This window comes from Nerophis ophidion, linkage group LG14 (assembly GCF_033978795.1).
Source record: "Nerophis ophidion isolate RoL-2023_Sa linkage group LG14, RoL_Noph_v1.0, whole genome shotgun sequence".
In the NCBI taxonomy this organism is placed as follows: Eukaryota; Metazoa; Chordata; class Actinopteri; order Syngnathiformes; family Syngnathidae; genus Nerophis; species Nerophis ophidion.
Window position 1 is genome coordinate 34,380,346 of NC_084624.1, and position 18,085 is coordinate 34,398,430.

The 18,085-nt window shown below is 39.4% G+C and overlaps 1 protein-coding gene across 1 annotated transcript in view; it reads left to right on the forward strand.

The window, feature by feature from the left end:
• cacna1eb (calcium channel, voltage-dependent, R type, alpha 1E subunit b) overlaps window positions 1–18,085 on the forward strand; it is a 159,115-nt gene that overhangs the window by 127,988 nt on the left and 13,042 nt on the right. The window contains exons 27-44 of the mRNA XM_061920498.1: window positions 198–294; window positions 367–527; window positions 3,746–3,883; window positions 3,960–4,161; window positions 4,239–4,403; window positions 8,144–8,254; window positions 8,345–8,425; window positions 8,530–8,649; window positions 8,732–8,797; window positions 8,869–8,960; window positions 9,065–9,239; window positions 10,552–10,679; window positions 12,503–12,599; window positions 12,667–12,772; window positions 12,842–12,949; window positions 13,891–13,991; window positions 14,060–14,166; window positions 14,250–14,349. Of these exons, the coding sequence (XP_061776482.1) occupies window positions 198–294; window positions 367–527; window positions 3,746–3,883; window positions 3,960–4,161; window positions 4,239–4,403; window positions 8,144–8,254; window positions 8,345–8,425; window positions 8,530–8,649; window positions 8,732–8,797; window positions 8,869–8,960; window positions 9,065–9,239; window positions 10,552–10,679; window positions 12,503–12,599; window positions 12,667–12,772; window positions 12,842–12,949; window positions 13,891–13,991; window positions 14,060–14,166; window positions 14,250–14,349 (2,155 nt within the window). The remainder of the gene's footprint in view (window positions 1–197; window positions 295–366; window positions 528–3,745; window positions 3,884–3,959; window positions 4,162–4,238; window positions 4,404–8,143; window positions 8,255–8,344; window positions 8,426–8,529; window positions 8,650–8,731; window positions 8,798–8,868; window positions 8,961–9,064; window positions 9,240–10,551; window positions 10,680–12,502; window positions 12,600–12,666; window positions 12,773–12,841; window positions 12,950–13,890; window positions 13,992–14,059; window positions 14,167–14,249; window positions 14,350–18,085) is intronic.

Consider the following 18,085-nt stretch of genomic DNA (forward strand, 5'->3'; position numbering starts at 1 on the left):
CACCACATTGCCCATTCAGGCCTATCAGTGAATTCATCAGTACTTTGCTGATGCTTAAAAGGTATCTTACACGAGGCTTCATTGTTTTTATTTTTTTATTACCTTTTACATGTACTGTTGTTAGTGTTGGTGCATGTCCTGGTGCACTGGTTAAACTACCCTTGGCCCTGAATGCCACATATCCACTATTTGAACAGAAACAACAAGGGCCGTGACATCAAGACCATTAAGTCCCTCCGTGTCCTGAGAGTCCTGCGACCACTTAAGACCATCAAGAGGCTTCCCAAGCTGAAGGTAAACATCTGCATACACTTTTACTTGTTGTGGTGTTCCTTCTCAAACCTCTGTTTTCTCTTCTCTCATTAGGCGGTATTTGATTGCGTGGTGACATCGCTGAAAAACGTCTTTAACATCCTCATTGTCTACCAGCTCTTCATGTTCATCTTTGCTGTCATCGCCGTGCAACTCTTCAAGGGCAAATTCTTTTACTGCACTGACAGCTCCATGAACACCGAGAAGGAGTGCCAGTAAGTGCACCGCAATACTTTTTTAATGATCCTTTTGCTAGGTATGAATGTTAAATGCAGGCCTTGAAATTAAAGATACCACAATCGGGATCAATGTCTAAATCAATCAATCAATCAATCAATCAATGTTTATTTACATAGCCGTAAATCACAAGTGTTTCAAAAGGCTGCACAAGCCAAAACGACATCCGCGGTACAGAGCCCACATAGGGGCAAGGAAAAACTCACCCCAGTGGGACTGTGAGAAGCCTTGGAGAGGAACACATATGTGGGCAACCCCCCTTTAGGGGAGACCGAAAGCAATGGATGTCGAGTGGGTCTAACATAATATTGTGAAAGTCCAGTCCATATTGGATCCAACATAATAGTGAGAGTCCAGTCAATAGTGGGGCCAGCAGGAAACTATCCCAAACGAAGACGCAGAGATGTCCCCAACCGAAATATTTTTACATGCTTTCATTATTCCATCCATCCATTTTCCATCCATTTTCTACCGCTTATTCCCTTTTGGGGTCGCGGGGGGCTGAGATAGGCGCCAGCTTTCATTATTAACCAACATTATCACCTCTCATTGCTTCCTTTTTGGCATTTCGTCCCTGCGGCAACATCCCTAAACACATTTTTTTGCTGCTGGAAATGATTGGTCCAATTTTGAAACTTATCGAACACAAACATCTGGCCAGTTATGTTTGATTCACAACTGAATCTTTTGCAGGAGTAAATATCAGACACACACATGCTGTAATTAAGCAACAAGCAAGCCACAGTGTTAAGTATCTTTTTTACCTATTTTTCCAAGGTAACATAAAGACAAAGCATCAGCATTCTGTTTCTTTTTGTACACAACTTATTGGTTCAGTGGGTACATCTGCACACTGAAAAGACCTGCACTAATATTTTTGTCATAATATCATGCTATGATGGCGACTTGTCCAGGGTGTACACCGCCTTCCGCCCGATTGTAGCAGAGATAGGCGCCAGCGCCCCCCGCGACCCCAAAGGGAATAAGCGGTAGAAAATGGATGGACGGATGGATCATGCTATGATGGCCATCATTGTCAGGTTCAAAAACTGACGAAATCCCATAAACGTACAAGAAGCAAGGAATCATGCAGTGACAGAGTTAAATTTAGCTCATGAGGAGATCGCATGGAGCTGCACACATGGTCACAGTCTCGCCCTACACTCTAAGGTACAGCTGCCGGGTCCCTCTATTTATTCAGGAGTTCCCCAGTCAACGTCACTGAAGCCGCCTAGAAAAGGAGTGGTCACACATATCATGCAAAGCAGCTCCAGTACTCACAATACGTGACAGAATGTGTTGGGCTCTTGTGATTTCGCCTTGTCTCTGTTTCTTCTGCGTGCTGTCGTCTTATCTTTGTTGAGGTCCTTGAAGTCCTTTGTCGTTAGCGGGCTAAAACAAAGATAACATCTGCAGCTGAGCCCACCCCTCAGACAAGAAGTTTTGCCCTAGCACAGATAGAAAAAGTACAGCTTGAGCACAATAGCATAACTATAGCAACAGACTTTAAGCATTCTTAAGTTGTGTGATAACTTACACATAATTATTATAACAGCTCCCAGTATGATGCAGTGTTTTTCATGCAAGATCCTCCTCAAGAACTTCACAAGATTTCTACAAGATGGCAGCTAGAAGAAATGTGTGTATCTAAACTGGAGTAAATCAGCAATGGAAAGATTGTTTAGTTTTCTGGGGAGCTAAAGACCTACCTCGCCATCACTGCTCTTCTGCTTTCGACACTTCGTAGGTATCTGTTTTGTGAACAAAGAACAGTTTGATTCTGGATTCTCCAATTCTCAAATTATATACAATTATCCTATTATTATTTTATGTTTGATAGTGATTAGTAAATGGTAAATGGGATATATTTGTACAGCGTTTTTCTACCTTCAAGGTACTCAAAGCGCTTTGATACTATTTCCACATTCACCTATTCACACACTTATGGCGGTAGCTGCCATGCAAAGCCATAACCACGACCCATCAGGAGCAAGGGAGAAGTGTCTTGTTCAAAAACATAACGGATGTGACTACGATGGCGAAAGTATCGAACCAGGAACCCCTCAGGTTGCTGGCACGGCCGCTCTACGAAGCCACGCCGTCCCCAGAATGAAGTCTTAGTGATTGTCTGGCAATAAATCTCCTAATAGGAAGTCGCCATTTGTTTTGGTTGTTAAATATATATATGATACATGGGACAATTCACATTAATGAACATCCATCCATCCATTTTCGACCGCTTGTCCCTGTTGGGGTCGCGGGGGTTGCTGGAGCCTATCTCAGCTGCATTCTGGCGGAAGGCGGAGTACACCCTGGACAAGTTGCCCCCATGTAAATGTGCCAAATTGTAGCCAAAGGCTAATTTCCATCTGCAGTCCACTGCAGGTTGATGGGTTATACAAAAAGTTACCCTAAACAGCACCAACATCAGACATAAACAGTACAATTTATATACAGACGTATATATGAAAATTGAAAACTTAATAAAATGGAGAGCCATATAACACAGTAAGTTGCTGCATGACCTCCGCTCAGGGCACATCAAGAATAACGTCACCATAGTAGTTAAAGTGCATAAGGCAGATGGAGAAGTGCTAAAGTGCAAAAATGCTAAATTGTTGCATATAATAAGTGTGCTGAAGGAATAAAATACTCATCTCCGTTGGCCTAGTGAGTTAAAGAGTTGGTTTTCTAGCACATAGCTCTATTGCATAAATAGTTAGTATTAAAAAAGTATACAATGATTGTATCTATGAACGAACTATTGCTCAATGGAAATATTGAGCTGTTTATTTATTTTATAGAGGAATGTCATGCGAAGCCTTTTAGAATATAAATAGAAAATCAATAGAAATCTAATGGAACTAATGGCAAGTATATCTCTTCATATTAGATATCTATGCTCTTGTCCTCGACCATGAAGTATTACGTACAACACATTAGATGGCCACATTCACGAGGCCACAAGCTAGCAATATTGATCAAAGAACAAAAGTCTTTGGAGAGATTTTTTGCAAAGGAAAAAAGCCCAGGGCTCCCACTAATTCAGCATCATGATGAGTTTTATTTTTCGTGCACTTATTTTTCTTGTATTTATCTGCCACACGTCTGTGAAAATAAGGCCTATATTAAACCGGTCCTTGGTGCACAAAAGTTTGGGAGCCCTGTCTTAAAGTATGACCTGTGTGCTCGACAGAGGCTACTACATCGACTACAGCAGGGACAAGAAGGAGGTGAAAAGAAGAGAGTGGAAAAGGCACGAGTTCCATTACGACAACGTCTGCTGGGCCCTCCTCACTCTCTTCACTGTCTCAACCGGCGAGGGATGGCCTCAGTGAGTGCCCTTCTTTTTTAGAACCGGCATTAGTTTGTCGCACAATTGTGATTTACCTTTTGCGTCTTTTTCCCAGGGTGCTGCAGCACTCCACCGACGTGACCGAGGAGAGCATGGGTCCGAGCCGAGGAAACCGCATGGAGATGTCGGTTTTCTACGTGGTTTACTTCGTGGTCTTTCCCTTCTTCTTCGTGAACATCTTCGTAGCTCTGATCATTATCACTTTCCAGGAGCAGGGCGACAAGATGATTCAGGAGTGCAGTCTGGAGAAGAATGAGGTGCGGTGCATGAGTAAATTATTGATCTCCTACTTGGTAGTGTTGTACTGAAACCGTACTTCTTTGATCTCTTTCAGCGGGCTTGCATTGACTTTACCATCAGTGCCAAGCCTATGACTCGCTACATGCCCCAGAACAGACAAACCTTCCAGTACAGGCTGTGGCACTTTGTGGCATCGCCCTCTTTTGAGTACACCGTGCTGGTGATGATTGCCCTTAACACGGTGGTCCTCATGATGAAGGTAACAAAACAACTTATTCAAATCTGGGTGATTGACTCAATGACAGAGAGTACCGGGCAGACAGTACAGGCCAAAAGTTTGGACACACCTTCTCATTCAATTTCATGACTATTTACATTGTAGATTGTCACTGGAAGCATCAACACTATGAATGATCACATGTGGCGTTATTTACTTAACAAAAAAAGGTGAAATAACTAAAAACATGTTTTATATTGTAGTTTCTTCCTAATAGCCACTCTTTGCTCTGATTACTGTTTAGCACACTCTTGGCATTCTCTCAATGAACTTCAAGAGGTAGTCGCTTGAAAAGGTTTTCACTTCAGAGGTGTCATAGTTTGATGCCTTCAGTGACAATCTAAAATGTAAATAGTCATGGAAAAAAAAAACAACACATTGACTTGAGAAGGTGTGTCCAAACTTTTGGCCTGTACTGTGTATTACAAACTCCGTTTCCGTTTGAGTTGGGAAATCGTGTTAGATGTAAATATAAACGGAATACAATGATTCGCCAATCCTTTTCAACCCATATTCGATTGAATGCACTACAAAGACAGGATATTTGATGTTCAAACTCATAATTTTTTTTTCTTTTTTTAGCAAATAATAATTAACTTAGAATTTCATGACTGCAACACTCAATAAACGTTTTGGAACTGAGGAAACTAATTCTTGAACCTTTGAAAGTGGAAATCTTTCCCATTCTTGATTTATGTAGAGCTTCAGTCGTTCAACATCCTGGGGTCTCCGCTGTTGTATTTTACGCTGCATAATGGGCCATACGTTATCGATGGGAGACAGGTATGGACTGCAGGCGTGCCAGGAAAGTACCCGCAATCTTTTTTTTACGAAGCCATGCTGTTGTAACACGTGTTGAATGTGGCTTGGCATTGTCTTGCTGAAATAAGCAGGGGCGTCCATGAAAAAGACGGCGCTTAGATGGCAGCATATGTTGTTCCAAAACATGTGTATACCTTTCAGCATTAATGGTGCCTTCACAGATGTGTAAGTTACCCATGCCTTGGGCAATAATGCACCCCCATACCATCACAGATGCTGGCTTTTGAACTTTGCGTCGATAACAGTCTGGATGGTTCGCTTCCCCTTTGGTCCGGATGACAAGATGTCGAATATTTCCAAAAACAATTTGAAATGTGGACTTGTCAGACCACAGAACACTTTTCCAGTTTGCATCAGTCCATCTTAGATGATCTCGGGCCCAGAGAAGCCGGCGGCGTTTCGGGATGATGTTGATAAATGGCTTTTGCTTTGCATGGTAGAGCTTTAACTTGCACTTACAGATGTATCGACGAACTGTATTTAGTGACAGTGGTTTTCTGAACTGTTCCTGAGCCCATGTGGTGATATCCTTTAGAGATTGATGTTGGTTTTTGATACAGTGCCGTTTGAGGGATCAAAGGTCACGGTCATTCAATGTTGGTTTCCGCCCATGCCGCTTACGTGGAGTGATTTCTCCAGATTCTCTGAACCTTTTGATGATTTTATTGACCGTAGATGGTAAAATCCCTAAATTTTTTGCAATTGCACTTTGAGAAATGTTGTTCTTAAACTGTTTGACTGTTTGCTCACAGTTGTGGACAAAGGGGTGTACCTCGCCCCATCCTTTCTTGTGAAAGACTGAGCATTTTTTGGGAAGCTGTTTTTATACCCAATCATGGCACCCACCTGTTCCCAATTAGCCTGCACACCTGTGGGACGTTCCAAATAAGTGTTTGATGAGCATTCCTCAACTTAATCAGTATTTATTGGCACCTTTCCCATCTTCTTTGCCATGTGTTGCTGGCATCAAATTCTAAAGTTAATGATTATTTGCAAAAAAAAATGTTTATCAGTTTGAACATCCAATATGTTGTCTTTGTTGCATATTCAACTGGATTTGGGTTGAAAATGATTTGCAAATCATTGTATTCCGTTTATATTTACATCTAACACAATTTCCCAACTCATATGGAAACGGGGTTTGTAGACATTAAGCATTTATTAAAGAGGAGGCATGTCTTTGTCAAAATGCTGCCGTTTTACATATTTTTGAGCATGTAGCACAACTATGCATTTGATACAGGCAATATATACATTACTCAACATTGTATTTTAAAATCATCTTACCAATTTACTGGTACGATGTAATACTTTCAAGCTGTAATTGTGCATGCATGAATGGGTGAATCCATATTTAAAACACTGTTGATTTATTAATGACATTTGTGGTGTGTCTCCTGCGGTGTATGGTGGTATCGTAGTAGAATGGCATCCCGTTTCAGGTTTTTTTTCTGAGGAGGCAAAATTAAGGGTTGTTTATTCAATTCTATTTGAAGAAATTGGTATCATGTAAACCTTACTTCCTTAAGAGTCGCTCTGGACAGCTTGGGCTTTTGGCTCGTTAGCTAGAAATCTCGACTCTTAAACTGTGAACGCAGGTCCGAGCTCCAGCAGTGTAAAGGAGGCGGTTCCAGGCGCGTTCCGTTGGTGCTGTGACCCGGATTGAGAGTGAGTTTTATGGGGGGAGCCGAGTGTAACGGCTGCCAGGTAGTTTAGCTGTGAGAAGTACTGTGTAGTAGTATGGGTATTAATCCTTACTCCCTGACGCCTTAAGACCTGTGTTGGACAAGTAGTAAGCAGCTCAGGCTTTTGGTCCATTGGCCAGTGTGGTAAATTATACAGTGTACCGTTTTGTTATATGATTGTAAGCTAACATGTGTTTGTATTTGGTCACAGAATTCTTTAAAAGATTATTCTACTAAGGTCAAATGTGCACATGTCCATCACAAGTGCTCCAGAGAGTGGTGGCTCTTGGCTCCAGGAAATTGAATTCTTACAGGAATGTATGTTTGGATTTTAGGAATGATAATAAAGACATTGGCAACATCTGGTAGGAAGCCCTCACAAGTAGGAGTAGAGGATAGGGGTCGATGGTCACCCAACTCAAGCCGATCCCAGGAAATAGGATGACTGGCCAAGCAACAAACTGGGTGTTTTCCAGACTGACTGGCCTCAAAGCTAGAACAACAAAGAGTAACAGTCTATGTGGAAAAGGTATTTAGGGACAGTTGTCCAAGAAGACAGCGGAAGAGTGATCAGGCTCATACTCTTTCTCTTGGAGCTGCAGTTTGAGTCTCAGACTAGCTGAAACAAATAAAGCTTTTTGTCCGACGATTCCTCGTTGGCTTCTCATTTGCTCATCACCCATCACACGACCATCAAATATGCAACACTAGCACTCTTAACTCTGAAATGCATCTTACATTGGTGCCAGGACCCCGGGGGTGGTTTAAATGGGGGAGTGTAACAGATGCAGCTAGTGCGGCTGTGATGTCATACATGTGTGAACCTTGCTCCCTGACACCTTAGGAGTCACGCTGGACAGTTAACAGCACAGGCCTTTGGCTCGTTGGCTAGAATTCTAAATTATCAATCGGTGCACCCTAGTTCGATCCCCAGGCTGTGTGAACGGGGCAGACCTTGGTGAGTTACACGTGTCCAAAACATCTCTCTGGGGCATAAAGCAGGTTAAAACTGAGACGCTTGTGGAAATATGCAAGCGCATCAATTGCCATCTCTTTCTGTAGTTTTCATCATACCTAACTCTAGATGGCAGTTATGAGTCAATTCACCCCAACCAGGAAGAAGGAAACACTTCCTTTGCAGCATATTGTTCTGCCTTGACTATCTCATTAATGTTTTGAACCCAAAATTAATGTAATCTTTGTCTGTTTCCTCAGTACTACTCTGCCCCAACAGCCTACGATGCCGTCCTAAAACATCTCAACACAGCATTTACTGTCCTTTTCTCCATGGAGTGCATACTCAAGATCATGGCCTTTGGTTTGGTGGTAAGAAAAGACACGCACATGTGTTCATTTTCCTGCATTTATTTTTAATTGAATAACTGAATAATTATTGTGTTATTGTATTTTATTCAGAATTATTTCAGAGACACTTGGAATATTTTTGACTTCATCACAGTTCTCGGCAGCATCACCGAGATTGTTGTGGATTTACAGGTGAAACACACTCATCAACACTACAACAAATACAAGTATTACAAAGGCTTTTATTTTTTTTTACTTTTATTTTTATTCCTCGCTTCATTTATCTTTTGGTCTAGTCATTGAATACCATCAACATGAGTTTTCTGAAGCTCTTCCGAACAGCAAGGTTGATCAAGCTCCTGAGGCAAGGTTACACCATTCGCATCCTGCTGTGGACCTTCGTACAATCTTTTAAGGTTGGATCTTTTTACATTTGTTTGCAATTTTGGCATTTTATTTTTTTTACAAGTACCGGTACCACAATCTCCTCTCCAACAGGCGCTTCCTTACGTCTGCCTGCTCATCGCAATGCTTTTCTTCATATACGCCATCATTGGAATGCAGGTACGTCTCTATTCAAGTCTCTCAGATATTATTTATGATGTATTATTTGCAATATAACTTTCTGTCTACAGGTGTTTGGAAACATCAAACTGAATGACGAAAGCCACATCAATCAGCACAACAACTTCAAGACCTTCTTTAGTGCTCTCATGCTGCTCTTCAGGTGGGCTGCCGACATTAATGCATGTTGACCTTCATTCGCCAGCAGCGGAAGTGTTGTCTCAATTGCATGCAAATGAGGTGCTTGCACACGTTTAACCCTTTTAGGAGTGCAACTGGGGAATCCTGGCAGGAGATTATGCTTTCCTGTCTGTCGGGTCAGGAGTGCGAGCCCGACACCTCTCTTGCCCCTTTCACATTGTCTCCAGACCATGAGGGAGGCTGCGGCACCGACTTTGCCTACTGCTACTTTGTCTCTTTCATCTTCTTTAGCTCCTTCCTGGTCAGAACTCACTGAGTACAGTAAATTACTGGAAAGTCTTCACACCACTTCACTTTTTCTATGTTTAGTTATGTTACAGCCTTATTCCAAAATGGAATAAATTCATTTTTGTCCTCAAAATTGTACATACAGTGCCCGACAATGACAATATGAAAACATTTTTTATTTTTATTTAGCAAATGTATTTCAAATTAATACGAATTGCTACCCGGGGATAATGAAATGGAAATTCCAAAACTCGGGAAATGTTTCGTCAGCCTTGCACAGACCCACAGCCCATTCACAGATCCGATCATGGCTGGTGCTCCATCTGTAGCTATTGCAGCTTTCGCAAATGCAGCCATCATTGTTTCTTTCACATCTATGCCACGGCTTCTGTCTTTGAATGGCACAATATCAAGGAGTTCTTCTTTTTAATCACACAATCGTTTGACACAGACCGTGCAAATATTGCCAACTGAGGCTTGTCTTGTATGTCACAACTCTCATCCAATGCGACACTAAAATACTCACATGCTTGAAGGTCAGAGTGCTACTGTGATTAAATAGCCGTGTTAATGTCCGATATTCTGCGTTCAACAGTGTGGCGGGACAGTTGGACTTCTGATACCCTTCTTTGTAGTTTGTCGTCTTCAGGAGACAAGATTTCAACAGTGTCACTGAGGCATTTTTTAACGAAGTCCCCTTCATTGTATGGATTTTTAGCCTGTGCAATGTTCCAAGCCAGTTGATATGATGCAAGCATTACGGTCTCTGAGTGCTTTGTAAATTTTTTCAAAAACTGTTTCTGCTTTTCTGCCTGACTTTTCAAAGTGGCCAACTTGTGCTTGCGAAAATCTGTCCCTTTTGGACATTTCTGGTCAATGTTAGCATGGAGTGAGCTGAAGTGACGCTGAAGATTTGAAGCCTTGAAATGCGCTAATGATGCCTGACATATAGTCAATGAAGTGGCCGTGCGTCTCGGTTGCGGTGCATTTTGGGAAATGTCGTGTTTTTTGTCCCGGCGAATGCCAGGGACAGTATATATACTACATTAAAGTAACATGGCAACGTGGGCCTCCGACATCAAAGAGTTTGTCACGTCTACACCTCGTGGGCACTAATAGATTTTTAATTATTTTTATTTTTTCTAATAGAGTTAAGAGCCGCATGAAACCAGCCAAAGAGCCGCATGAAGCTCGCGAGCATCGAGTTAGCCAGGCCTGCTGTAAGATAACAATATGTGAAAAAGGGAAGCGCTGTGAATACTTTCCGGATGCACTGTATTTCTTAACTTATACGACTTTGTATGGTGTTCTCCTGTCACATCTAGATGTTAAACCTCTTTGTAGCCGTTATTATGGATAACTTTGAGTACCTGACACGAGACTCCTCAATCCTTGGACCTCATCACTTGGATGAATTTGTCAGAATCTGGGGAGAATATGATCGTTTGGCATGGTGAGTTCACATCAAGACCCATTCATTTAATTTTTGTGGCTAGTGTAGATGTCCTTTAATTGTTATGTACTTAATTAATGGTCACTTTTTCACATCCGATACTACACCAATATAGGAGCCGTGATACTAATATTGATCCAAAATGATATTAGCAGATATCATTCATACTTGTAATTTTTTGTAGTGTGGAATGTTAGAAAAGGTTTACTCAAGTGAAATTACTTAAACAGAGAACAAAGGTAGGAATTAAAAATACTAACTCATATATTATTAACTGTCCGGAATTGATTTATGATGTCTTTGAAATGAAGTAGACTGGTAATAGTTTTTTGGCCACACTTTGCGTCCACAATAATTTATTAAGTTAAACTCATGACACAGAAAGTTTAATGATTCGGACACGTTTATTATTTGACACTTTCTAATAATCTTCTATCTTGGATACTTAATATCTTTATGTATTACGCAACTATCGTTATTTGATACTAGTTCATATTGACAAATGTCGTTTTTAGACTTCTGCAATATTTTTAAATTAAGGACACTTATCACGTAGCATATAACTAGCTTGTGTGCTAACGTGGGATTAGCTGTTGTGTAGCTGCTAGCCCGTAGTAGCCTGTAGTCTACCATTTTTACCTTTTGTAAATTGACTTTACTAAAACACAAGAAAAAACTAAAACAAACTGCAAGACGGCTTTTATCCGACAGAGCTTGTATCGAAAATTTTACATGCAAGCGGATACAAAACAATACTTGTTTTTTTTTTCCTGATGTCGGACTGATATTCAATATTAATATTTAATGGCGACACCCCTAGATATAGTTTATTTATTATATTTCACAGTAATATTTTCACTATAATGAAAACGTATTCCATCTCAATTAAAGTTAATTTATTTTCGTTCAATCTCTAGAACCCTCAATCCTTGGGCGTTATCAATTAGAAAAGATGATCATTTGATCTGTTATTCAAACTGAAAAATGTTTATTTGTTCCCAGGGGACAATTCAAGGCATGTTGGGCAGCAAATATAGCAGCAAATAGCAAAATAGACAACATAAACGTGTTGCAGCTGTAAACACAGACAACAATAACAAAAGCAGCACACAAAGAGTGAATAATTACACATGAAATGAGCTAATGTTAAAAATGCTAAAAGACGCATTGAAAAAAGAACTACTGGAAAAAGTGAGGATGAAAAAAAAATGAATAAAAAACTAAATTTAGTGCTAAAAAAGTAGTTAAGATCAAATCATGATCATCTATCAATGAAAAAAGTACTACTGTAAAAAATGAGGATGAAATAAAAATGAATTAAAAACAAAATGTAGTGCCAAGAAAGTAGTTAAGATCAAATCGTGATCATCTATTGCAATTTTGTGTATGGTGTATTTTTCCTTTTATTTCTTATTATATATATTTTTTAATAATTTATTGATTTGTATTCATGTATTTTTTTCTGGACATTTTTATATTTTTATTTAGATGAATGATGAATTAATTAACTTTCAAAATAATTTTAGAAAATAAGTTAAATCTAATTCCTGCAACAAAAAAAAATGTCAGGAGAAGGATCTCGTACTTCATGTGGGCTGACTGTGCACTTATCCATATTAAGTTTCAACTTTTGTTCAGGAGAGAGAAGCAAATATACTTGAATAGTCTGTAAAGAGATGTACACTTGTGAAATAGTTACGCTTTCCAGTTCGTAAGAAGGTTCACAACAAGGTCAGTAAAAGCGAACTTGTGGCTGCTTTACATAACTGTTATACTTTTCTAACATGTACTCTGTGTCTCTTTTTCTTCCCCACTTTCTGCAGTGGACGCATCCACTACACGGCCATGTATGAAATGTTAACACATATGTCTCCTCCGCTTGGCCTGGGCAAAAAATGTCCTGCCAAGATTGCCTATAAGGTAGTTAGAGCATACTTGGGAGGAGAATGGTTTGGAAAAAATATATCAAATGTGGTTTGTCACCCAGAGGTTGGTGCTGATGAACATGCCAGTGGACGAAGACATGTCGGTCCACTTCACTTCCACTCTCATGTCGCTCATACGCACGGCACTGGACATTAAAATAGCCAGAGGTGAAGTAATACAAGTCACAACATTAGGTAAATCTGTCCAACACTGAAGCTGGGCTGTTTGCGTCTCAGGTGGTGAGGACCGCATTGCCTTGGATGCTGAACTGCAGAAAGAGATCAGCATCATCTGGCCCTACCTGCCTCAAAAGAACTTGGACCTCCTGGTGCCTATCAACAAAGGTCAGACTCTAAAGCAGGGGTCACCAACGTGGTGACTCAAATTGTATTTATTTACTAGCAAGTTGGTCTCGCTTTGCTTGACATTTTTAATTCTAAGAGAGACAAAACTCAAATAGATTTTGAAAATCCAAGAAAATATTTTAAAGACTTCGTCTTTACTTGTTTAAATTATTTTTTTATTTTTTTATTTTTACTTTGCTTTTTATATCTTTCAGAAAGACAATTTTAGAGAAAAAATACAATCTTAAGAATGATTTTAGGATTTTTAAACACATATACGCTTTAACCTTTTAAATTCCTTCCTCTTCTTTCCTGACACTTTAATTCAATGTTCAAGTAAATTAATTTTTTTATTGTAAAGAATAATAAATACATTTTTATTTAATTCTTCATTTTAGCATCTGTTTTTACGACAAAGAATATTTGTGAAATATTTCTTCAAACTTATTATGATAAAATTCCAAAACATTATTCTGGTAAATCTAGAAAATCTGTAAAAATCAAATTTAAATCTTATTAGAAAGTCTTTTGAATTTATTTTCAAATTTTTGTTCTGGACAATCTAGAAGAAATAATGATTTGTCTTGGTTAGAAATATAGCTTGGTCCAATTTGTTATATATTCTAACAAAGTGCAGATTGGATTTTAACCTATTTAAAACATGTCATCAAAAATATATATTTATTGTGAGAAATCATTAAATAATCAGTGTTTCCACAAAGATAAATAGCATTAACTATTAATAATAACATAGAGTTAAAGGTAAATTGAGCAAATTGGCTATTTCTGGTAATTTATTTAAGTGTGTATCAATCTGGTAGCCCTTCGCATTAATCAGTACCCAAGAAGTAGCTCATGGTTTCAAAAAGGTTGGTGACCCCTGCTCTAAAGCAATGATGTCAGCATTCGAACCCGTTATCTCTAAACGTTGTCGTTTGCAGACACGGACATGACGGTGGGGAAGATTTACGCCTCAATGATGATCATGGACTACTTCAAACTGAATAAGGCCAAAAAGTTGCGGCAACAGCTAGAAGCTCAGGTAAGGGATCATGAAAGGACATTTTTAGGAAGAATTAAGGCTAATTGGTGGAGAGTGTCTGCGATTAGAAGAGCAACTTGATCTTCAAACGTTTGGATGCGTCCACCCTCCCTGAGGACATCCTGTCCAATGCACAACCTCTGCCTATGATGGCCCACAGCGCCGGATCGGCCCTGTGCGTTTGTATCTCTACTTGACATGTATTTATGCAGACTTTTCAAGTGTTTATTCACACGTTTCTATGTTCTCCCCACATAGGACAAGGGGAGGTTTTGTGGCCTTAAGTCCCATTTCACCTCAGGAGCTATTTCTGCAGTCCATGAGCTCTGACGCTGATGAGAATCAGCAGCAGAACCTGGTAAGCAAAGAGCACACCAGTATTCAAATACCGTATGATCGTTGCATTGTTTACACATGGACAAATTCATTGGGACACATTTCTTATACAATAGACTACAGTTAGTTAGTCATCCATCCATCCATCCAATTTTTACCGCTTGTCCCTTTTGAGGTTGCGGGGGGTCGCTGGAGCTTATCTCAGCTGCATTCAGGCGGAAGGCGGTGTACACCCTCGATAAGTCGCCACCTCATGTTAGTTAGTCAATTCCACCTAAATCTTAATTTTTTGACCTACCAAGACATTACCGTGCAAGCTTAGGTTACCATTAGTGGTTTAACAGAACATATATATTTTTTAAGTGTCTATAATTTTTTACAATTACTTCTTATATTGAATAAAAATTGCTCTTCAGTCCAAGCCCTTTTTTCCAGTGAATAAGGCACATTTAGATGGATTTGGTGCGGAAGAACCTCATCAAACGCCTTCTGTGATAAACACAAATGTTCATCTACATCAGTGTTTTGTTATTTTTTTTTTTTTTAGTGAAGTACCGCCTATGGGATATTTTAGCGCAGCAAAGTAGAGTCCAGACCGGTGGTAAATTGATTTCAGTACAGCGGGAGTTACTACTTATAAATCCAATATTTTCATAGCTAAATATTTGAAAAAACTGTTAACAACCTTCTAAGTATGTTTTTTTTTTTTACCAATAAGAGCCCTCTAAGCATGAAACAACACCCTTTAGTCACCTTTACAGTCTTTTAATCCAACATTGTAATGCTGCCTAATGCAAAAATAAAGACGTGTACTTAAATACAAATGTTTCTTTTTTCATATTTAGTTTCGCTCATCCACCATACACATACCACAAAAAAGTTCTGCACTGTTCATATATTTGTAAAAGAATTAACATACAAAAAGGGCTAGGCATCATTTTGTCCGCTTTATTTACGGTATACTGTATAAATCTTAAGCGCCCCCTTCAGTGCCATTTAGTATAGGGCAGAAGGGGCTTGGTTGTCAACTTGTCACACTAATAGCGTAGTTCAGTGGTTCTCAATCTTTTTTCAGTGATGTACCCCCTGAGAATTTTTTTTAATTCAAGTACCCCCTAATCAGAGCAAAGCATCTTTGGTTGAAAAAAAGATATAAAGAAGTAAAATACAGCACTATGTCATCAGTTTCTGATTTATTCAATTGTATAACAGTGCAAAATATTGCTCATTTGTAGTGGTCTTTCTTGAACTATTAGGAAAAAATATATAAAAATAACTAAAAACTTGTTGAAAAATAAACAAGTGATTCAATTATAAATAAAGATTTCTACACATAGAAATAATCATCAACTTAAAGTGCCCTCTTTGGGGATTGTAATAGAGAAAACATTTCTTCACAAATAAAGAAATCATGAACATCAATATTTATGGAACATGTCCACAAAAAATCTAGCTGTCAACACTGAATATTGCATTGTTGTATTTATTTTAACAGTTTATGACCTTACATTCATATTTTGTTGAAGTATTATGCAATACATATATTTATAAATTGAATTGTTGCTAGTTTTAGAATATTTAAAAAAAATCTCACGTACCCCTTGGCATACCTTCAAGTACCCCCCGGGGTACGCGTACCCCCATTTGAGAACCACTGGCATAGTTAATTGCTCATCATAAAAACATCTTTCTATATTCATTCTCACATTAAATTGAAGCTTTGGGTGGTAATTTGAAGTATGCATTCTTCTCATTTCCCCAACACTCTGTAACAAAAAGGTAATCATTTAATATCAAAGCCACTCTAACACATTGTGACAACCGACTCTATCATGAGATGGGTTCACGTATTATTAGGGTTGGCTGTCATCATTTTAATTTACAGGTTTTTTTCAATCGTTAACAAGTGCTTACCCATACTTTAGATACTTTTTTATAAACTTTTAACAAAGACTCCCACCTACAAACTACAATTGGCAAAATGGATAATTTTCTTCTCTAAAACACTATTGTTAAATATATACTATTTTTTCATTTCAGAAAACACAGAAAATCTGACTCAAAATTAAATGATTCTGTCAAAGAATAACACATTTTTTTCCACTTCACAGGGTACATACAGTCAATCAAAGTACACCAGGTTTCAAAATACTGGCTATTGTTGACATTACAAAAATTGCAGAGTTTTATGTTTCAGTTTTACAGGTATGAATGTGAGTGTGAATGTTGTCAGTCTATTACTGTTGGCCCTGTGATGAGGTGGCGACTTGTCCAGGGTGTACACCACCTTCCGCCTAAAGCAGCTGAGATAGGCTACAGCACCCTCCGCGACCTCAAACGGTACAAGCGGTAGACAATGGATGGATGGAAGCGTGCAAAACATGCAATCCACCATTTTAAACTACATGTATTGGTTGGGAACAGCATGTTCACGTGTAGTGATCACAGTCAAAAGCATTCCGTCCATCCATCCATTTTCTACCGCTTATTCCCTTTGGGGTTGCGGGGGGCGCTGGTGCCTATCTCAGCTACAATCGGGCAGAAGGCGGGGTACGCCACATCATCGCAGGGCCAACGCAGATAAACAGACAACATTCACACTCACATTCACACCCATCCATCCATCCATTTTCTACCGCTTATTCCCTTTTGGGGTTGCTGGAGCGCTGGCGCCTATCACAGCTACAATCGGGCGGAAGGCGAAGTACACCCTGGACAAGTCGCAATCTCATCGTAGGGCCAACACAGATAGACAGACAACATTCAAACTCACATTCACACACTAGGGCCAATTTAGTGTTGCCAATCAACCTATCCCCAGGTGCATGTCTTTGGAAGTGGGAGGAAGCCAGGGTACCCGGATGGAACCCACATTCCGGTAAAAAGCAAATTTTTTTTCCCCCTTTACTGTTTACTACAGGAGGTACAGTAGGAATAGACACAGTTTTACAGTATTGCTTACACACAACAGCATTCTGAACAAAAAAACAACAGCAAATCATAGGTATTACTTTATGGCCTTATTGGCATGTCAAGTGAGAATAGAAACAATACATGTAAAATGCAATACTGTTCTTGGTTTGTTGAAAGGTACGCGTAATGGCGGCAACCGTTGATCACCTCAAATCTGGCTGCACTCTTTTATCAGCCACTCTTAGGGAAAGATCGTGGTTGATGACATGGTCGTTGATAATGACACCAATTTCATCACAGACTACTGTTCTTGCAGCCCTTGGAATGCCACATCAAACATTTTTACCTACCTACATTGCTGCTTCCTTGGGCCTGCTCTTTCCCCTGGGCCCCCTTGCTGTTACCCTTCCATGTCCAGACATTACAGTGTCTTTTTCTGTTTCTGATTCCAAAAACATCACTCCTCAAAGTCTTTTTGACCACTGAATGCCACTTAGCCCAAACCAGACTGGAATTAGCTGCGGCCGGCCCAATTTACCCAACATAAATTAGTTGTGTCTCAATGATTCAATTGTTTATTATCGGTTGAAACATATTGTTTTATAACTGATATCAGTAGGGGTTTAAAAATTAATCAGTACAAAACAATAACCGATTTTCACTTTGGAGATATGAATACATCGTTTGGCCACTAGGTCAATCTATTTATAGTATGGATCGGTCCATGCCCGGTTGGAAGGTCATGAATCGGTTGCTTCTAGATCTACTACAAAATAGGGCCGCTCTAATCTTGCGAGATTTCTGTAATTACGTAATACGAGAGTACCTTTCTTATTTGAGAATGA